This window comes from Acartia tonsa, chromosome 8 (genome assembly GCF_053477335.1).
Source record: "Acartia tonsa isolate MP-2025a chromosome 8, ASM5347733v1, whole genome shotgun sequence".
Classification (NCBI taxonomy): Eukaryota; Metazoa; Arthropoda; class Copepoda; order Calanoida; family Acartiidae; genus Acartia; species Acartia tonsa.
In genome coordinates, this window is record NC_137267.1 from 36853247 (window position 1) to 36875573 (window position 22327).

The 22327-nt window shown below is 32.4% G+C and overlaps 5 protein-coding genes across 5 annotated transcripts; all 5 read right to left on the bottom strand.

Annotated features, from left to right (window-relative positions):
- Positions 1-1186: 1186 nt before the first annotated feature.
- Arl8 (ADP-ribosylation factor-like protein 8) lies at positions 1187-4100 on the bottom strand. Its single transcript, XM_080170307.1, has 7 exons — positions 3976-4100; positions 3679-3765; positions 2706-2781; positions 2277-2319; positions 1997-2093; positions 1532-1633; positions 1187-1313 (listed from the first exon to the last, which is right to left on the bottom strand). The coding sequence occupies exons 1-7, from the start codon at positions 4027-4029 to the stop codon at positions 1206-1208; spliced, it is 567 nt and encodes a 188-aa protein (XP_080026433.1). The 5' UTR covers positions 4030-4100; the 3' UTR covers positions 1187-1205.
- A 949-nt stretch (positions 4101-5049) lies between these two features.
- On the bottom strand, positions 5050-14138 carry LOC145326871 (uncharacterized). The gene is made up of 15 exons (XM_080170308.1): positions 14001-14138; positions 13590-13660; positions 12387-12461; positions 11875-11987; positions 11445-11505; positions 10909-10976; positions 10514-10644; positions 9545-9664; positions 9216-9281; positions 8636-8704; positions 8180-8274; positions 7405-7538; positions 6440-6502; positions 5851-5964; positions 5050-5348 (listed from the first exon to the last, which is right to left on the bottom strand). The coding sequence occupies exons 1-15, from the start codon at positions 14105-14107 to the stop codon at positions 5067-5069; spliced, it is 1569 nt and encodes a 522-aa protein (XP_080026434.1). The 5' UTR covers positions 14108-14138; the 3' UTR covers positions 5050-5066.
- A 762-nt stretch (positions 14139-14900) lies between these two features.
- LOC145326872 (uncharacterized) lies at positions 14901-18312 on the bottom strand. Its single transcript, XM_080170309.1, has 5 exons — positions 18060-18312; positions 17719-17780; positions 17371-17462; positions 16276-16383; positions 14901-15216 (listed from the first exon to the last, which is right to left on the bottom strand). The coding sequence occupies exons 1-5, from the start codon at positions 18272-18274 to the stop codon at positions 15046-15048; spliced, it is 648 nt and encodes a 215-aa protein (XP_080026435.1). The 5' UTR covers positions 18275-18312; the 3' UTR covers positions 14901-15045.
- Positions 18278-20307, bottom strand: LOC145326873 (tudor domain-containing protein 1-like). Its single transcript, XM_080170310.1, has 4 exons — positions 20163-20307; positions 19617-19679; positions 18810-19101; positions 18278-18409 (listed from the first exon to the last, which is right to left on the bottom strand). Exons 1-4 carry the CDS (start codon positions 20212-20214, stop codon positions 18358-18360), a joined length of 459 nt encoding a protein of 152 aa, XP_080026436.1. The 5' UTR covers positions 20215-20307; the 3' UTR covers positions 18278-18357.
- LOC145326875 (uncharacterized) lies at positions 20214-21903 on the bottom strand. Its single transcript, XM_080170311.1, has 2 exons — positions 21425-21903; positions 20214-20978 (listed from the first exon to the last, which is right to left on the bottom strand). Exons 1-2 carry the CDS (start codon positions 21623-21625, stop codon positions 20811-20813), a joined length of 369 nt encoding a protein of 122 aa, XP_080026437.1. The 5' UTR covers positions 21626-21903; the 3' UTR covers positions 20214-20810.
- Positions 21904-22327: the final 424 nt, after the last annotated feature.

The following is a 22327-nucleotide window of genomic DNA, read 5'->3' on the forward strand; positions in this document are numbered from 1 at the left end:
GTGTGTATATAAGCTCAGTTATTCACCAATCAACAAGGGAAAGAGGAAGTTTTGAAGAAAAGTATATTTTTAATTAAAAAGTAATAGTTTTTAACGCCAGTTTAGTTACCTTTAAGAAATGCATGTAATTTGTATTATAGTATGGCAAAAAAGTCATGTTTAGGTTAAAATTATATAGAGAAACATTGTATCAATTTATGAAAATTGGCTTAAATTAATTTGTGTAAAAAAGGAATGCCTAAATATAAATGACCTTATAATGACGAGACATTAAAAACATATAGTTTTAACTGACTAAGTACAAGACACTTACTTTACATATATAATTTTTTAATAAGTTTATAAATTCTAGAAATTTAGGATAGTGAATGATAGTACAATGGGTGATAAAACAGTCTTCCCCCCAGTCATTAATATTGATATTACGAATTTTTTTGTATGGTAAAACCAAAAGAAAATTACCCCAAAATTTTTTAACAGCAAAACAAAAATTTCGATAGAAAATAGTTGGAGAAAATCATAATTTACAATCCATTATCCTATCCCCTCATCCCTGACGAAGTCTTAATAAAATAGTGTTTAATTTAAGAAAGTATCAAGGGTAGAAGCAAACCAATCAAAGTCTCATTTAATAAAGTGTATACATGTTGATCAAAAATACCAATTTACAATACACCAGAATAATAAATGCAATGCTAAAAACTGTAAAAGTTAAAAATCAAAATTGTGTGTCAGCTAGGTAATATTTTTTCTAAAAATTCTTTAATGAACTTTACTTTTCCAAAGTTATTTGAATTAATATATTAAGTGCACGATAAAACATACTTTATTATGGTCAGAACATGTATAATATTGATTTGTTAAGTATTTATCAAAAAGCTTCATTACATTTGCTTAAATCACAAAGCCTAACGTAAAAAACAAATCATTAAAAATAATTTTTCCAAAAAATGATATTGCTGTAAATAAAAGACTACATATCTTATTCTAAAACCTAACTATAATATTTGTATTTTCTATACTTTTAAAAACAAAACAGAGAAATAAATGGTACACAATTTGAATACGACATCTTCAGTAAAGAATATGATATTCTTAGTAAAGAATATGACATTCTTAGTAAAGAATACGACGTTCTTAATAAAGAATACGACATTTTGAGGATTGAAGACGACTTTACTTTGTCTTTTGTGTGAGGCATTTGCTTACTGCGCCTGTCCACCAGATTTACTATGAGCAATCAACCACTGTAAAGTGATGTCTATGTTGTCTTTCTCCTTACATGAGATTGAATAGCAGCAGATCTCTCGGTCCTGGGAAGACAAAATTTCTTTTATAATTTGTAATATTAAATTATAAATGTTTTTTTTATAGAAGAGATACTACTCTTTGTCTGTCCGTTCGTCTGTCATACATTATAAATATGATTTACTTGGTCATTAGTAAAGATAACCGAAGTTTCTGTAAACAAATGAGCATGTACACTAAAACTAAATTGGTCCTACACATGATATTAGATAATAGTACTCACCTGAATAGCATTCAGATTCATTTTCTCAATAAGGCCATGTTCATCTAGGGCTCCTGGAAGGTCTCTCTTGTTACCAAGCACCAACACAGGAATACCAACCAACTAAGATCATTTAAACTATCATCTATGAACAAGATTATACTAGTAGGCTGTGCCACTTTGTGAGTAGTTAATTACAGTTGTATTATTTTGGGAACAAGTGAAACAGCCCATTGTCCCCTTATTTCCTGCTTACAATATCTGTTTGTTGAATGTGTGTATGTAACCCAAGTTCTCTGATTTCAGATATGTAAAATTAAAACCCGCTTGTATGCAAAAAAAAATCGAAAAGATGGATTGTCTGTTTAGGAAGGGGTTTAGAATTCTGATCAATTTTAAATTATAACCTGACGTTTTCACCGAGGCTTACAAGCAACTGATGCGCGTCTGCCGAGCCCTGGTAAAATTTGATGAAGTAGAGCATACCTGGGGTTTTTCTAGAAGGTTGTGTAATTCATTTCTAGAAGCTTCAATTTTGTCTAGGTCAGCAGCATCTACCATGTACACGATGGCGTTTACACCCCTACAATTTTTAGCTTATTAACAATTGAAAAAAGCATCATGGAAAGAAAACGAAGTAGCGGGTTTCTTCGTATTTTTGCTATTGATGGGCAGACAGCTGAATTATTTTAGCCAGCTACAAGTTTTTCTTTACTAGAGTGCATGATTATCTGGTGTAAGATCTAAGTAATAATAAATCCATTACCTACAGTATCTTTCCCACATTGATCGGAATCTTGGTTGTCCTCCTATAATACAAATACATTTGTAGTTTTGTGGTTAGGGAATTATCTTAGGTATATATCAGTAGTAACAGAGCTTTAGTTAAGGGGGGGGGGGGGGTTAATGCAACCATCTCGTAATCAATGTATAAATGGCACTTTTGAAATTTTGCACGAGTAATCCTTGGTAGGTCTATTTTCCCTAAATCGAACAAAAAGTTTGAAAAGTAACGGCTTATGGCTGGCGGCTCAGCCGTTTAGCCATTTTTTTGGTATTCTCAAATGGTACTAGAAATCTAAAATATGTTTTTTGTATCATTTCACATGATAATAAAATATGTTTTAAAAAGTTAAAAAGTTATATCGCTAATAATAAGATCAAAATATTTTTTATCTTCTTTTTAAGTTCTTACCGATATCCCAGAGTTTGATGGTGACTGAACCCTTGGATATTTTTCTCATGTTAAATCCGACTGTTGGAATCATATCCTTAAATTTAAGAATTTGTTAGAATCGTAGTGTCAATTTCAACAACATATAAGGTTTTTAAAAGCGAAGCTTTTCTATAACTATGGTCGGTCCGTCCGTACGTCCGTAACGGATAGCTTTTTTCGCTAATTAAGGCATGTTAGAATTATCCTATTGATTTCAAACTTTGCATGGTGATTCCTGTAGTAGTTAAATATAATTTAGAAAGCGTAACAATTCTATAACTATTACCAGAATGTCCGTGCGTCCATTTTAAACATGTTGATTTTTTTACTTTTTTAACAACAAATTTTTATGTGATCTAATAATCCGATTTATCTGATTTTTGGTATACTGATTCCTGGGACAACAAAGTACAATATTATAAGCGAAGCAACTCTATAATCAAGTCCTAAAAATGTAAGTATGTCCATACACATTATTCTGTATCAAGCAGTTTTTCAACAATTTTACTTACAATTTTGCTTCGACATTTATACATTTATATTCTGATTATTCAGTTCAGACAATATACAAGTGTTAGTGTCCGTTTGTCCTACCGTTTCAGTGTTCGCTTTTATGGATGTTGTCATCCTTGTTTCAACATAAATCACAAACTAGGAAGTATAGCAACCATACACATACATGTTCGAAATGTTCGGCCGTCCGTCTGTCTATAAGAAACAGAATGGGATTAAATTCTCGTCTTGTACTCAAGATTGACATCTCAAATTTTTGGTAAAGATTCGCTGTAACAATATCATAAACGTCCAGTATATAATAAACTTGGTCCGTCAATCTGGCGTTCATACTTAAAAATGCGTATATCTCACTTTGTCCGCTTGTCAATCCATGACTTTCTGATTTGAAACCTATGGATGTTGCCATTATTGTTAAATGGACATTAGTAAAATTCACCTCATTAAAAGATCCGCTGGCTATAACATTGACAAAGGTGGTTTTGCCAGCATGCTGAAGTCCTACTAAGGTCAACTCCATCTCCTCCTAGTAAACATAGAAAAGTTAGTTTAAGTGTGACACCTTTCATAAAGAGAAAAAAATCTGCACCTCATTGAGGGTTTATCAAAGACGCAAACCAAATATCATGCAAAAATGAGACAGTTTTATTAATATTTTAATTTGGGAAGCTAAATATAAACATGTAATTTGATATATTTTTTTGCACACATCCAATAATAATAAAATTAAGTTTACCTTCCAGAAGAGAGACTTGAACCATTCTAGAACTTTGTTAATGATAGAAAGCATGGTTATATGATAAGTTTTCTCTGAAAAAATATAAAATTAAAACCATAGAAATATATTCCAACATTACTAGGTAGAAATGCTTTAATTGGGATAAATATTTACAAAAGAACGATAGGTACACAAAAGATAAATAAAACTCTTTTCTGTCCCTAATAATTCCCAAAATTCTTCTTAAAAATAACATCTTAATTTTTTAGTAATATTTTAATCCCTTTATAAATGCTGTTTAATTCAAGTAAATCTGAACTATAAATTAAGTTTAGATACAAATCATTGAATTTTTCAACAAAAAATTTAGTCACAAACATATTTTAGTAGATGGCACATTTTGTGTGTATCACATAAATTGATTTTTGCACGACATTAATATAAAATAAAAATAAACATTCCATTTTTTAAATAAGATAGATTTAGATATATATAGATATAAGTTTCATAGCACTCTATAAGTATCACATTATTTTGATTAGGTAGATTTTATTTCAATTTTTAAGCGTAAAGGTTAAATATTTGGCGTTAAAAAAACATTTTAAGATCATATGGTTGCTATTATATGTATACTGCAGATCGATAGATTAGAGCCTTCGATATAAAACTAGCATTAAAATATTCTTTTATTTTCAAAAATCTTCGAAAAATTGTTTTAAAAAATCCACGAAGTTTTCTCCTGACAAAATTACCACTTTTCCGGGGGTAGAATGGTGGGGTGGATGAAATGTTTTCCATCCTTAATCACTGAGTAAAAATATCCTTTGCCGATGACACTACTATCCTATTATTAGTATTGTGTTATTAATATCAAATAAAGCCAAACAAAAGCAAAACTAGTAAAGAATAACATTAATAAAGCAACACTTATATCCAAAAAATATATGATTTCTGAATTTAAAGATGTTTAGGTTATAATTTCAAATAGATGGAGGGAGGGGGGGGGGGATAAGTTTTGTTTATTACTTTAGGGCAGGTTAGGTTATATTGACAGCCCCGCAGCGGTACAAGACAACCCCCCCCCCCCAGGGTTGGACATACTAAAAAAACTAACCTCCCCCCCCCTCGTAAAATAAGGGGAGAAGTGTTTCAGTGCTCAACGGGCACTTTAAGGTAAGGCATCCTTTTTTTAAATAGAATATTTTAAGAGGAAATTTAGGCTTTGTTTTATTTTGATTAATAACACTTTCCTGTTCTAGTATCGCCTTCTTGAGTGCGATGCCCAGGTTGCTCTTGTCCTTGATGTAGTACTGCACGTCTCTCTTCTCGTTGTAGCACAGGAAGGGTCCATCTGGAATCCTTGAAGAAATAGGGTCCAAGGGCACTTGTACCTAACAAGGATTCAGAGGTGTATATTCTGCAAAATTGACCCTGCTAAAGTGGGGGGGGGGGGGGGAATAAAAAATGTAAAAATTAGGAGAACTAAAACATTTTTCCATTTTCCCCCCATCCTCGGTGAAAAAAACTTAAAAAATTTGTGGGAGGGGGGATAAAATGAATAAAATACCTAGGTATAGAGTTCTTTAATTATTTTTTACATTTTTCCGCCCTTCTTGGTGGAAAAAAACTAGGAGGGGGGGAAGTAAAAAAAAATTGTAGCAGGGGAAAAAATTATCTTGTGCAGAATATATATTATACACCCTTGCAAGAATTTTAAATCTGAATTATGTGAACAGAAATTTAATCGAAAATGCAATTATGAAAAGAGAAAAATACCCTAGGTTTCTTAAAGATTCCTTAAGCTTTGGCCAAATACCTTACAATTTGTAATAACAAAAGAATTTTGAATCATATAAACAAGAATTTTGTTATAACTTCTATTTCAATACTTACCTTGATTACGAAATGAGAGCTTTTAGTCGGCTTCAGATTATTCAGATATGCTGCCTTTGTCTCAGTAGACATTGTAACCGTTTGCTTGTGGCGCTCGTTGTCAATTTCAACCTCCTAAAAATCGTCGGTTCACAAGATTTTGATAAATATAAATGAAATGTTATTGTGTTGACAAATAATGCAGGAAGGAAAGGGACAATGGCCTGTTTATTGCTCATTCCCCAAAGTTTTAAAATAAGGATTTCTTATTCGTTGGCTTAATAACTTTGGAAACTTTAATTGAATTTGATAGGTTGGTTCCTTAAGTTGAGTGTGCAAACGTTTTAACCAATAATTGTAATCAACATAAGAAGTAATTTTGTGCTACGAACTGCTTTTCCCCCTTACCTTACTGAGTATTGGCAGGTGTCCTTTTTTGTCCACCCTAAAAATAATCCATACTCTTAACATCTAACAATGACCATTTACATCATTTCCATAAATAGCTGTAAATAATATTCTGTAAGTTCTCAGAAAGTGTTACACCATTTATCTACCAACCTAGTATTCTACTCATAAGAATTATTTCTTGGTCTTAAATGTCACTCACCTGATATTCTGACTGTCTTTCCTTACATGCCTTCTTATGGGACGTCCAATCTTCCTTTTGACACTGTAAAAATAAACACATATACAGGGTGTCCCTCGTAAACTGGTTTTTTTGAAACGCTTATTACTCCCTTAATATTTGAGCTATCATAGTAAAATAAAAAGTATTTTGCAGCCTACTACTGACCATTTTATGATATAGTGATGAAAAATCCGCAAAGTTAACAGAAAAAAATCTACAAGGTAATACATAACAGGCTGATTTTAGTGAATATAAGACTAATTCACAAGAAAAATATGCCTTAGTTAACTGTTAAAGCAGCTAGTGGTCAAACGGTGGATCACAAAGACTTACTCCATACATTATAAGAACTTTCATTGTAGTCTAATGGAATTATCTGGTATATTACAGGTTCTTGTGTGCATTTGAATCAAGCTCACATGAAAAATTAACGCAGAAGATCAATATTATGCTTATTTTCACATATTGTTCACTTATATTACACTTCAGATTCTTGAATATTGCGAATTTTTTGTTTGCCATGTCAAGCCAGTTCTATTAGTGTGCTTGGAAAGTTTGAGCGACCAACCGTTTGGCCCCTAGCTCATCCTAAAGTTCACAAAGCAAATAATTTCTTCTGAGTTAGTCTAAATTTGATAAATGAAACTCTTATGTAATACCTCGTAGATTTTTTCCTGTTTATTTTGTGGATTTTTCATCAAGATCCCATAAAATGGTCAGTAGTAGGCTGCCAAATACTTTTTATTTTACTAAGATAGCTCAAATATTTAGGGAGTAATAAGCGTTTCAAAAAAACCAGTTTACGAGGGACACCCTGTACATATAAGTAGATTCGAATTTTTATAATACCACTAAAGGTATTTTATGTTCTAATGTGCTAAAACGCAAAGAAATAATAGTTTGATAATAAGTGTAAAAATTAGCAACTTAACACAAAACCTTACCACGGCTCCGCAGTACCAGACAAGAAAGCAGGCAGAGCAACGTTTCTCAGCAAACACCTCACACCTCTGACAACTCTTGAACTTCTTGTCAGCTTTAGCGGCACTGCGCTCCTTCTTTATCACTCGTTTCTCACCTATAATGTTAGTGTTAAAACTTTACATCATTACGTCTTAAAGTTATCTATAATACAAAATAGAATGATGTCTGTCCGTCCGTCCGTCTGAAGCTTAAGATCTCGGTAACCACTGAACTGATTGGATTCTACTCCTCAGGGTATATACCTACTGGTTCTGTGGTGGTTTTAGGCTATTTTCTTGGAAGTGGGACACCCCAACCCCCCCCCCCCCCCATTTTTTTTGCAGAAGATTTTCTTGGTCCACTTTTCTTGCTGAAGATTTTCCTGGTCCTTACGAATTTCACCTAAATTTTTTTTTTGATCACCTCTTGGAGCAAAGAAGCCCCTAGAGGCTAAGGGCGAAGCCGCTAGTAATTAATATAGTGGATTTATTGTTCGGCAGTCTAGCACGGAACACAACCTCCTATCCCCATTATTTTTAAATAAATTAAAAATAAGAGGGGATTGGCCCTCCTCCCAAATATTAATATTTTCAATTTATTTTAAATTGGATGGGGTTATGTGCTCGATAGACACTTTGAAGAAAGTCCCTTTTGTTCTTATGCTAATTTTAGTGTTCATGTTGATTTCTAATGGGGCATATTTTCATAATATTTCCTACAACTTAATTAGCTTCGCTACAAATTACAATGAACTACCTTGTCTCAGAAGCTTGTAAATCTGAGGAATTCTTCTGCCCGCATCCATAGGGGATAAACCATCACAATCTTTTATCAATGGATCAGCATTGTACCTAAAAACATGAAATTTTAGAAAAGCTTTGCTTTTTAGATTAATAATGATCATATCTTAACAAAACGGGCGTTTCAATACCTAGTTATATATTAGTGGCGTAACGTTGACGTAAATTTTGTATGCATGTTACTAAAGGGAAGTGGGTTATCAGTAGGGGAGGGGGGGGGGAGGAAGTGAGTTGTGGGGAAATTTTCACTTAAAAATGTTTGTCATAATCTTTTTCCCTTGTAGTGTACTAACGATACGCTGAAAATAATAATTCTAACACTAAAAAAATAGATAACCCATCACTTCGGTAAAACAAACCCTAAAAGGCTCTCATTACCTAACCAAATAATATCATTATGTCTAATCCTTACTTGATTAAAAGTTGAATTGCCTCAGTGTTGAAACCGCGGATACACTCCTGCAAGGGTACTTCTCCAAACCTAATATATAAGTTTTAATTATACCAGTAGATCTTGTTAAATCAATTTCTCTTGTCTATTTTATATTAAAAAGAGGGAAGGGGAGGGGCAGCTACTATTTTTTTTTAAAGTTAGGAGGAAAGAAGTAAGTATATTATGTAGCAACGGGGATAAAAAAACAGCTTAAAACCATTCTAATACCATTAGGGATATTCCTGGAAGAAGACCCAAACCGGTTAGCGAGATCTTTAGCTTCATGCAGACCGACTGACTGATAACGTTCTAACGTTTATTCATCGCTCGTTTTATCAGAATGAATCATATGTACCAAATACAAAACTAAAAAAATTCATCTGCTAGAAATTCCTTTTTAAAGTTGAAAGGTTGATTTTGTCTGACAGCCTTATCTTTTGGGGGAGAAGAAAGGTCATAACTAGAAAGGCAAAATTATAATACATGACTCAACAAGAATAAAATTGCTAATTCCTTACCCAACCTGTTTTGAAATGCAAGAATTAATTAAAAGTTTCACCTGGTAACGGCATTGACATCAGCACCACATTCCTCTAGCAAATATTCAGCCATCTGTCTCGTATAACTGATTCAAACAAATTGATTTTTTTATAGACTTGGAAAAATTAGAATTATTAACCCTGTGGGGCTTATACCTAGTACCGAATATATAACCTAACCTTAACTTACATAATAAACAATACAACGAAAAAACCTCTTAGTTTTGATTTTTTTTCTATCTAAAGGGAGTGATTTTCGGTGCCCAAAAAGGCAATTTTTAGAAAGGGGGGTAATAGATAAATTTAAATATAAATTAGCTTGCCTCAAATCTATTTATTCAATTTTTGCCTGTTCGACATGGATGTGAGACAATGATGGAGAGGTGTGTATCCAGCAAGGTCATGAACATTCACATCTGCGCCAAGCTTCACAAGCTCCTTCAGCAGTTTCATATACATTCGATTCACCCTGAACAAAGAAAATTAGCAGCAAAGACATTTGCAAAAGTAAAGAAAAGAAATGGAACAAATATATATCACTATGACCCCTGGACTAATAAATTAGAATCTTATTTTCTGTAAGTCATGCCTTGATTTAAAACTAGGTCTTTCCTAAATCCCCCTTTCCAACCCCTCACTCAAAATTCACCTCTCTTTGAATCAATTTCTACTTAAAAGTCATGCTGAGCGAAAATACCTTTCGAGTTCACGTGAGATTTTTATTAACTTGGTATTAAAATATTAAAAATATAATATAACTTTTACTGAGAAACTGAATAATATTCTTACAAGTATTGCTTTGAAATAGATTACCATCCGCTTGATTTAAACCATGTATTGTATCGTATCGTATCGCTGATCAGTAATAATGTCTTTGTTTAGGAATACTGAAGAGTCCAACAAAGCCATCATATACCAATCAATCAATCAAGCAAACTCATGTACAAAGTCAAACCATAGAGTAATCAAGATAAGGATAGGAACCAGGTAATTGATTAAATCAAAGATTATGAAGATTATACTATTAACAAGGATGTTGATGTTATTTGCAAGCCTATTGAAAAGCCTAAGAATATGTATCATGGAGGATAATCAAATGTACCTGTTTCAGAAGTCAAGCTTATTATAATGCGAGGTGAGTGAGTTTTACCTTATTATATGTATTAACTATTAATAGACAATATTCCTTGAATATTAATAATATACCAGTTTTGGAATTAATCTCATAATTTTTCATGATTCCACTATCCGCGGAAAGCAGTCTAGTATCTATAATACGATGCGATAAATAACTATTATAAATCTTCATAAAACTTACTTTGGAAAAACGGATCCAACTTGTCGTTTGAGCTGAGCATCAGTCAAAGATCCTAAGCTTGCATCCCAAAAGCGTCTGGCACCAATAATCGGCAGGAATATTGGGCAGTACTGCAGATATCCTTCTCTTCTCTTTTCAAATTCGACGATTTTCGTATAAATATATATTAAAAGTATTGGTGTTCATGAAAACATATATTAAATTAATATTAAATAACTGTCCTTTCGTGTAAAGACTATTAGAAGCCCAATCAATCACCTTGAAATTATTTATGAGACTTTAAGCAAAAAAGAGCCAACATAAAAAGTTTCTTTTGGACAAATTGCCTTATAGATCAATATTAATTTGTTTAAAAAAGGGTTTTTATTCTAACATAATATAAATTCGTCATTTGCCTTCAGTAGCTTTTCCACTTCTTCTTTAGACATAGGTGCAATGATTTTCATAAAGTCATCATAATTACCTAGGTATACAACAAGATTAATTATGACCATAAACAGTGCAATCCATATAACAGAGGAGTAACAGGATCTGTGTCTTTCTGAGTGTGCACCGAAAAATTACGCTAACAGTAGAACAATATGGTTATCTAAAATCTATTACAATGTAGCTTCTAGTAGGTCCTGGGAAGGTTTTCAGCCTTTTTGAGGGAGGTCACAACCAACCTCTAAAGAGATATAATCCCTAGGAAAAAATAATGCCCCACCCCCCTAAAAAAATGAGGAATCTAGGGGCGTAGCTGCTAGTATAATACATTGGAAGTTAACGTTTAATCTCAAATAAAAACAAAGAACCTATTGGGTATATACTTCAAAGATTCTCAAAAAGTAATTTGGTAAAAACATAGGTATTCTTAGGAACTAAAACATTTTAATAAAAATCTACCTAATGTAATTTTTTTATTGAAACCTAAAATAATTTATTTACCTACCTAAAAATAAAGCCCAAAACCAGTCGCTAAAATGCTTCATGCCCAACGGTCTGTACATACCCTTGAGACATACTTGCATTGAAAAAATTGCATTAAAAACATAATCTCAATCTTTAACAGGTTATCTATTTATCCATCAGTTTATAGTTAAGGATCTCACTAACCACTGAACCGATATCATGGTTCAATGGTTTTCAATGAAAATCTTGTATGTCAAGGAAAGGTTTATATCTATTTTTGAGAATGATACCCACTAGAAAAAAAACGTCACCCCTAAACATTTTTGTTTTAGGTTACGGTAGGTACTCTTTCTTTAAAAAAAACCTAAATTAAAAAACAGAAACTCGACTAAGCACAGTCTGTCTGTAGAGGCCTCTAAGGACATAGTAAGCTTTAAAGGTCAATGTATTGAGACTAAATGCAAGCATGCCTGTGGTAGGTCCATGCCAGAACTCCACATCTCTCTTAGTAGCTGAGCCTCGTACCCGCTACCCAGGGGCGTCTGGTCGGGATCTTTGTAGGAAACAGGTGGCTCTGTTTTACCTATGTAAAAAAAAATATTATTTATTGCGTCGTATCATTGATAGACAACGTTCCGCGGATATTAAAAGATTATAAACAGATTTGTTAGCCCCGAGGGGCCGAAGGTCCGGGCTAACAAAATTAGCTAATTTTATAATTTTTCATTCTAATATTCGTGGAAAATTGTTTGTAATTCGATGTTATACATAATTTTACCGTATGACTGAAAACTGGTTCTAATCCACCGGATTATATATTAATTGGTTCCAAAGCCATACTGTAAAAATAATTATGACTTTTATAAGTAGATACTAACTGTAACAGAGCTGGCTTTAATAATTCTGTGAAAGACATGGTTTTTCGTTTCAGATAATATCTAGTTTGATTCTGGTGAAAAAGAAGGGAAAAATCTAAACTTACCTTTTTCAATATCGCTGAGAATTTTTTCGATGATTTTTGGTGCATGTAGATTTGCCTGAGCTGCCGCAGCCAACTCTAAAAAAATGGAAAACAGTTGTATAGTTTGAAATTTATAAATAAATATTATAAAGGGGGTGGGGGGATTAATGCAACCATCTCGTAATCAATGATTAAATGGCACTTAGAATTCGAATTTCGATCTGAAATTTTTCATGAGTAATTCTTGGTAGGTCTATTTTCCCTAAATCGAACAAAAAGTTGGAAAAGTAACGGCTGGCGGCTCAGCAGTTTAGCCGTTTTTTTGCCTATTTTCAGGGCAAATTCATCATTAATTACGTAGAAATCAACTTTTTAAAACATACTTTTGGTTTAATTCACGTTAAATGATAGCAATAACCATATTTTAAAGGGGGGAGGCGGATGTGCCACTTTTTGAAACCAAAACTAAAAGTCAACAAAGGAACTCAACTAAAAAAAGAGTTACAGGTCTGAGATTTTGCATGGCAGTTGCTTTATAGAGGTACAATATGGAACTGTGAAGAAACGGCGGCGCAACCGCCGAAAACCGCCGTTTCCCGCCGATTTTTTTTTGCAATTTCTCGGCGGTTTTCGGCGGATGCGCCGCCGTTTCTTCACTGTTCCATATTGTAACCCTATAAAGCAACTGCCATGCAAAATCTCAGACCTGTAACTCTTTTTTTAGTTGAGTTCCTTTGACTTTTAGTTTTGGTTTCAAAAAGTGGCACATCCGCCTCCCCCCTTTTTAGTACCAACAGCTACCGACTAGAACCGTTTGATAAGGTTTTTGAGCGAGAAAAAGTATTATGTGGAGATAGGTTTCCTGACTAATTCAGTACTCTTAAGATTGGCAAAAATTGGCAAAGCGGCTGAGCCGCCAGCCATTAACCGTTACTTTTCCAACTTTTTGTTCCATTTAGGGAAAACAGACCTGCCAAGGATTATTCATGCAAAATTTCAGATCGAAATTCGAATTCTAAGTGCCATTTAATCACTGATTACGAGATGGTTGCATTAACCCCCCCCCCCCCCCCCGCCCTTATAAAATTAAAGACTAAAGCAAGGTTAATATTAGTTTTCAATTTTGCTGTGTCAATTTTTTTGATTCAGCAACGTATTAAATTTTATCAAATAAAAAAAGGATGACAATATCCATAGGTACTAAAATATTAAAAAAAATCCTACTTGATTTCATATGAGAAGGGGCCAAGTTGTTCACTAAGCTATGTGGAAATTCCATTGTTCCCCTTTCAGTCCTTAAAATTATGTTCTTAAAAAAATTTATGGGGAAAATAGTAAATCTAATAAATCCCAGTCTAATCTTTAAATATACAAATGAGAAAATGATCTTGTAGTCTATTTCGGTCAAACAGTCGGTGTAACACACACATTTAAGATGCAGATTATCTAGGATTAGTATATAGAGTATTAAGTTTTTTTTGTTTCTGAAGCTCAAGGTTTTAATAACTAAAGAACTGATTGAGTTTTCCATTACAGGGAGGTTTCGCATATGGATGGTTTTAGGCTATTTTACTTCACTCTCTTCCTTATTTATTAAGGGCGCAACCACTAGTAAAAAAATATTGCAAAAGTGACCTGAAGTATTGTCCAAGCATCTCAGCGGCTGCATCACTTAAATCCAGACTATCTGACAACCGCTGGGCCGCCATCTGTGCCTGAAACATTTCCATCAGCTGTTCCATTTCTATCTGAAAAAAGAAATTAAAAATTTGATTAGTACAAAAATACAAAATTGCAATGTTATAAAAATAACAAATGACATACATATACCTATTACATAATTTAAGAACAAAAATCAGGGGTGTATATTCTGCACAAGATTTTTTTTTTCCCTGCTACAATTTTTTTTATTTTTCTTCTCCCCCTAGTTTTTTCTCACCAAGTAGGGGGAAAATGGAAAATATTTAAAAACTCTATATTTTATCCCTCCTACTACACATTTTTTAAAGTTTTTTTCACCAAGGAGGGGGGTGGAAATGGAAAAAATGTTTTCAGTTTTCTTAATTTTTACATTTTTTTCTCCCTCCAACCACTTATTTTTTATTTTTTTTCCCCCCTCCTGAGCAGGGGATCCCATGTAGAATATACACCCCTAACAAAAATTTTAAAACATATTACATATTCTTGATAGGCATCTAATAGATTTAAAACAAAATAATTTCAATGTAAACTCTTTTAATCAGGCCTTCAGATCCAAATGTAAATGCTGTTAAAGACCGCAATATAAAAAAAAAAAAGTTCAAAGTAACAATCATGGCACATTAAATATCACAAGCGTAAAATGCATAGTTAGGTAACAGTCAACAAGAAAAAATACTTTGAAATGGTTAAGACAAATGCAATCTAATAATTTTTCAGATCTAAAAATGAAAGCTCAAATAAGTGTAAATTCTTTGGCAAGATTCATGACACAGTGATATAGCAAGTAGCCAAAAATAGATTTTGTATAAAAAACGCCCTTACGCGTTTTGTTAAAGTCATGATATCTTAAATGTTATTTTTGACAATTGTTTTTGAAAAATACCTGTAAGATTTATATTACACTCTCTCTGATTTTTGTTGTCATTTTTCGACTTTTTGGCACACTGTGCTCAAGAAAGATGGTGGTATGATCCTGAAATCACCAGGTTTCTGGAGGCAGAATTTGTGGATTGATCAAATTCTTTCCATCCCTGATTATAGAGTAGAAATATCCTTTCTTGATGCTCATAAAATCGTTGTTCTCAATCTGTTGCTTAATCTTGTTTCCAAGTGAGCTCTTGTATGACATGGTATACTGAACATCTCGATCCTATTAAGATAAATAATATTTTATCTAACAGCCAAAAAAAGTGTTATTAAAAACGGTTATGGACCAATGCATGGTTCGCATTATACCTAGGGTAGTGCGGGGTTAATGCGGTCAGGGGGTACAATTCCGGTCAATCGACCAACTTTTTAAAAACCGTTTTTTAGCTTAAAAAAACCTTATCATATAATAAAAAGTATGATTTTTTAAAAAAAGTATGCATGAAAAAAATTGATGTTTTTTTTGCGATTTTACCGACTTTTTTAAAATGGGGAAAATGTTGTCAAAAAATTGTCTGATCTGCATGCGACTAGTACCGTTAGAAAGCTAATGACCTCAGCTTTCTACTCATAGTTTCAAATGTTAAAAAAAAATATTTTAAGGGGGTGTTCCACCCCCCCAAAGTCAACTGACCGAAAAAGCCCCACCGATGGGGTTATTCCGGTATAGGCCAACCGCCGCCCTTTAAACCGATTTTTGACCGACTTCTAGTTGCGAGATCTTAACGGGACCAAGGCAGGCTTCTTCGTTATTGCCACATCCTCATTTGCACTCTTAAAAACCGGAAAAAGTTTTTGGGAAGTATGTTTTTTTTAAGTTGAAGCAAAAAATTGACCGGAATAACCCCGCACTACCCTACAGAAGTAAATATATATATATAATCAAATACCTATTGCTATTAGTTTGAATGTCTTTGTATGATACCTAATGTTTTATGCATTACGATTATATGCTGTATGATTTTATAAAAATGTCCTATGGATAAATAAAAAAAAATAATAGGTTTGTCACTTTTTCATCATAGGTAGCGAACGAGCATGTATCCTCACATTAGTTTATCTACAAACGCTTGTTCTTGAAAATCATTTTCATACAGTCAGGACTTCCAGACAAAGGTCGTGCAATGAAAGAGTTTGTTGTCTGTTTGGTGTTACTTAATAGGTGTTAAGACAGAAAATGGAGGTTTGGCTCCCCATATTAATTATCCTAAGGTGTTGAACTTAACGTTAAAGTGTCAAGGACAGTAGCCTCGCCTGTATGAGGTAATAGATATGAAGGTACCTTATTGTAGACAAGCATGCCATCGCTTCCGTCAAGAGCAATCTGGACTTTAACCACAAATTGGGCAACTTTGGGTCCGGTTCTAATTCCATGGTGAGCCTCACACCCCTAATAACAAAATTATGTAAATAAAATGAGGGAATTTATGGTATTTCAACGAAATATTAGATTACTAATACAATATCTAGGGAGGGAGATGACATTGGACTTTTAAATTATGTAGACCCAACAATTTAATAAGGGGGGGGGGAAGTTTGTACACTTATAGGAAATGAAATTCAGTACCAAAGATTGGGAGGGCACTGTGGGCTTGTTTTTAAAGTTATCAACCTAATTCTTTTTGTACGCTCTCTTATATGACTGGATATACACGTATTTCTTTGAAAATTGAATTTCGGCACTTTCCTTCTAGGGGCTTGTGGAGCAATAGACCCCCAAAACACTAAAAATATGAGTTCTGAACTTATTTTTAAAGATACCAACCTGATTTTTTTTTATAATACTTTTTTAACATAACCGAATCAACGAACCATTACAGATTTCATTTTGGGACTTTCCTTCTAGGGGCTTGTGGAGCAATAGACCCCCCAAAACACTAAAATATGATTTAAAAATAAGCTCAGAACTCATATTTTTAGTGTTGGGGTCTTTTGCTCCACAAGCCCCTTGAAAGAGAGTCCTAAAATGAAATCTGTAATAGTTCGTAGATTCGTTTATGTTCAATTAATATTTTTATAAAAAAAATCAGGTTGATATCTTTAAAAATAAGCTCAGAACTCATATTTTTAGTGTTTTGGGGGGTCTTGCTCCACAAGCCCCTAGAAGGAAAGTCTGTTTTTGTTTTTGGTCTGTACATTGTACAAAGTACCTACTGGTGTATAAATTTGGTTTTCATTTACAGAAAGCGTAATTTTGTTTATTGTAATTGTGTTTTTAATTAAATTAACATTTATAGACCTATAACTGGGATTCCTGATCTATATCCTATGAAATACATGCATTATTTCTCAATAAATCATAAATATTTTGTGATTTCTAACTGGTTTTTTTAAAATAAGTATTATATTGGTATCTTAAAAGTCCAAGAAAATGTACCTCTTTTTGGTCTAAAGAAATGGCAGTGACATATTTGGCCAATTCCATGAATTCTACCTCTTCATACTTCTTGCGGGTCTTCTTACAATCTTCTAAATAGGGAAACTAACTATGAAAAGATCCCGTTAACCAGGGAATATGATATAATTGACTGTAAATTGAACTGGTACAAAACGTTTTGAGAACACGGAAATATTTGAAAAATCTGCAAAAATTTACTTGTCCTCACATCCTCATCATAGACACAAAAATCCCTTAGAATTATGAGAAATTTAGTTTTAACGAGGGGGAATGAAATATTATTCCAGAATTAATCTTGTGCAGAATATAGACCTCTACAATGTTTACCTTTATGATTAGCCCAGTCTTGTGATTGACAGTCACGACCACAGTACCATACAAGAAAACAACCTTAATTTATCACGATGGTTTAATACCCACAATAATTCTTATCTACAATAAAATCATAAGAGTAGGTATAAGATGAACGTTTTTCTGAAGCTGAATTTGAATTATAAAAGATTTCTTAATGAAAACCCCATGTCAGCTCATTTTTCGTTTCTAATATTTCTAACTATATGCACCTAAAACAATTTTTAAAAATGTTTAGGTAGTTTGTATGAAAAAAAAGTATAACCTAAATTATTAAGAAAAAGCATACTATTCAAGTCGACCATAAAACCATCGTTCCTGTGCATCGTTTTTCTCCAACGCTTTGGCATTTATTGCAATTTTTCAGGACACCTGCCATTTTTGCACCATCCCGCTGTAAATTTGCCATCTTTTTTACATTCTTTTGCATTGCAGCCAAGTATTCACCCATGTTATCGAATCCCATAGTTTTTAATTCTTCATTAATATCTTTTAGCTCTTCCTCTGGCGATTTCTTGCTTGATGCTGCCATTTTTTTATCTGAAAAATATAAAATTATAGAATCATTCTTTTACTGGACTAGTTCCTCATAATTACTCGTAAGCCAGTCACAAATCAAAACCAATATTGGGGAGGCAAAATTCTTGGATTGATGTAGTGTTTCCCATTCCTTTAGAAATATACATAACATTTTTAAAAATCTCCAAAACATTTAAGGGGGAGAGCGATCCTTAGCTTGTAATAAATTCTTTATCTTTATCCCAAAAAGATTAAACCTCAATTATCAAAACCTAACGAAAAAAGTACCTAATGTAAAAATTTGTCTTTTTTTCAATTTTATGTAATCGTCGCATATTTGCAAAATAAAAAAATTGTTGGCAATTATGTTCTCTCTACCTATTTAAAAATAAATTGTGCTTGTTCTTAGTGCATTGATTAAAGACAAAGAAACATAATAATGCACATGCAATAAAATTTAGATTTACACTTTAGCTGTTTCAGAAGTGGAGCAAGTTTAAATCCGCTAAAATAAAAGTTTTAATGGTAAGAAATAATGTAAGTATATTTTCCTGATAACAGAGCGAAAATATCCCTTTCCATACTGGATCTCCTGGTTGGCAATAGCCTTGGAGAGGGTGGCTGCCACAGGGCTGCGAGGATCCATCAAGTAGTGAACATCCTTTTCTTCATCATAGACCATCAATTCCCCCGGGCCATGTAGAGGAACCTGAACCTTGACAACAAACTCCCCAGAGGTGTGACCAGCACGGGACATATCTAAGAGCGCATTTACTTCTTGGAATCCATCCTTTGGTTCTTTCTTCTTATCACACTTGGACCGCGCTGCTTTACAGCTACCTGAAAAATATATGTAAAATTGTATAGATATAAGTAATAAATAGAGTATTATACAAGTTTAGCTTTAAGAAATAGTTATCTATAACGGGAGAGAAAATATTAGTGTAAATACCCCGTAAATCCAAGTCTTTAGTACATTTAGAAGCATAGAAAATTAAAAATTCACATAGGTACCTGGCCCCTGGGTATATAATATTGCTCCAACGAACGGGTATGAGGAAGAGTAATAAATATATCTTATTTTTTATATTAAGATATTTATTACTAGTGGCTGCGCCCCTAAGATCTATGGGGCTTGAATTTAAAGTGGTAAGGAGGAGCCAGCAAAATAGCAGAAAACCATCCATGGACCTTCCTAAAGCTTGAATAAAGTAGAGTACTCAATCGGTTCAGAAACCATTGACATTTAAAGCTTCAGACACAAAATTCTTACTTCTTTAAATAACGGAATATATAAACAAAGACATTTGTTACTATAAAGATATAAATATGTAGAAGACCCTAAAAATGCTTACTTTTGTGATTCTTCCAGTCCTTTTGTTGACAATCCCTTCCACAGTAGAAAACCAAATAGCAGCCTGAACAAAAACAAAAAAAAATGAAGTTCAGACAAATTGGGATATATGGGACATTGCCGTTTCTACAACTGGCAGAATTACACTGGGTGTTTTTTTTGTGAATTTTTGGTTGTAAATTCGAGAGTAGTTTTCTAAATTTTGTAGGTATGTAGGTACTAATATGAAAAGTGTTAGTCCAAAAAAGGTATATCAAATGTAATAAACAGTTAGTATACCTATATAACAAAGGCCGCGGAAACAAAGTGTATGTTATTTTAATGTAATAATTCACGTTACAAAATTTCCTGATAGATATAACAATGACAGATGATATTTTATTTATACAAAAGATTGAAAGTATAGTCATTTCTTATGCTTACTATTATTGTGCAATATTATTGTTAGGGAATGGGATACTGCAGGAATAAGTAATGAACATCAAAAAAAGATTCTTTTTAGTTCATAGATATACAAAACAATGTATGGTGCTAACTAATGGCAAACCTGTGCATCTTTTCTCTCCTACACCCTTGCACGGTTCACATATTCCAGACATTTTATTCTGAAAATTATATGTAAAAATATTATTTCTACTTTGTACATCTATAGTAAAAATTTAGGTACAAAAAGATAATTAGATTCTTTCGTTTGTTTCAGTCAAAAAATGTTTAGATGATATATAAAAATTCATATAGATTTTTGTTGTAAATTTTTCAGTTTATCACAGAATAAAAGCTTTTTGCATGATAATCACAGCACTTAAATTACAGTTTAACATTATTATATTAACCATATTCAAAATTTTTACATGACATATCTAAAGTTTTGGTTATGAGATTAAATATGTTGTTTTTAATAATAGGTAAGATATCTTCATAAAACTGAAGGATTAAAAATTATATAAGTATATAAAATAAATGTAAATTTTATGTTCATACATTAGGTAAATGGTTCTGACATAGCGAATTTTAAGTAGGTACACGAAAATCACAAATAAAAGTGATAAATATATAGGTATACAGTATTTTTTTATTACTACTGGGAAACTAAAATGAAAATTAACAACCTTCAATATAAAGCTGAATGTCATAAAAATTAAATCAAAAATTAATAAAAAAAAATAACATTTTTTCAAAAATAAAATATTTAAAATTACCAGTTTTGGAGGGGGAGAATTTTCGGGTTGATGTAATGTACCCCTTCTCTTGCAAATGAATAGAAATATCCTTTGGGGACTAGCGGCGACTTTTCAAGAATTATTTTCTTCAACTCCGCGCCAAGTTCGGACTTCTCCGAGATCAGATATTGAACATTTCTCTCCTAAAAGAGTAAATAGATTTTTATTTATTTAAAGATTGAAAATACTTATTTTGGGTTAACCCCACGCGTTGGTAAGTGTAACGAAAATTTTAAGCCCCATAGGATAGTTTTAGATTCTTAAGTTCGTTGTAGCTGGAATCCCATCTTATGACACAATAATATAAAAAAATCAAATTCAACATATATTATATTTGTTAAATCATATTCTATTATTATTTATTCAATTTGACAGCGAATAAGTAGTATATATTTTCATTACTTCCAATCACCCCTCGAACTAAATTATGCCTAACCTAGTCAACAAGCTTAATCATTAAATCAATATTAATCCATTAAGCACTATAACTACATTATAAAACTATTATTGAAAAAAATATATATTTAATTTAATAATTATGGGCGGGTGCGGGCATGATAAAATAATATATTAAAGTTTAATTATTCACCTTATTGTAGCAAAGCATTGGAAACCCACTAAGGCTAATCGAAACTTGGACTTTAACAATAAATCTTGATTTGGTTTCTTTTCCGTCCATTTTTCCTCCATGATACATTTTCTCCTGGTTTATCAGTGGAAATGTTAGTTGGGACTCAGCTAGCTCAAGCTTTGCTACCTCTTTGTATTCACATAAGTCCCTAACAAGCATTTTTTATTGTATTTCAGCAAAATATTTTTTCCTGAAAAATTTCTAAATTAATGAATAGAAAAAAATCAAGTCATTAATTCAAATTCTTTTCATAGTAATAAAAAACTGGATTTATTCGACTTTTAGAATATAAATTTAGGAAAATATTCATTATAGATCTAGCCTAATGTAAATTATGGTGAATTATAATCATGAAACATAGATAATATGGCTTAAAATGTATTAAAAATCGTTTGGATCCCCACCCTTTGGTTTCACTGTTTTGTGTTGCTCATAAGACTGCGCGGATGCCGCTGATTTATTATAAAACAAGTTGCCAACTTTAAAGATTAGATGTTTTTATGTCGTTTTTACGTCTTTTTATCAACGGTTATTTATTGTTTTAATTCTATAATGCATACATTGCTTCATTCAAATTACTTAAATAAAAAAAAAATAATTATTGTAGCCTAAAAACAAGACGTAAATAGAAAAATCATATATGGTATAAAAATAAAGTAGTTGGCAATTTTTTTCTCTAAATTAAAAGGCGACATTTAGAAAATACAATATTTTTGATATAAGGATTTTACAATATAATTTTCCATCTTATTTATAAGAAGCGAAGCTACTTTATAATATATTTTGTCTGTTCGTCATTCCTTAACGCCATGGGAGAAATTAGATTTTTTCGGCTGCTATTGAAGATATAGACAGCTAAAA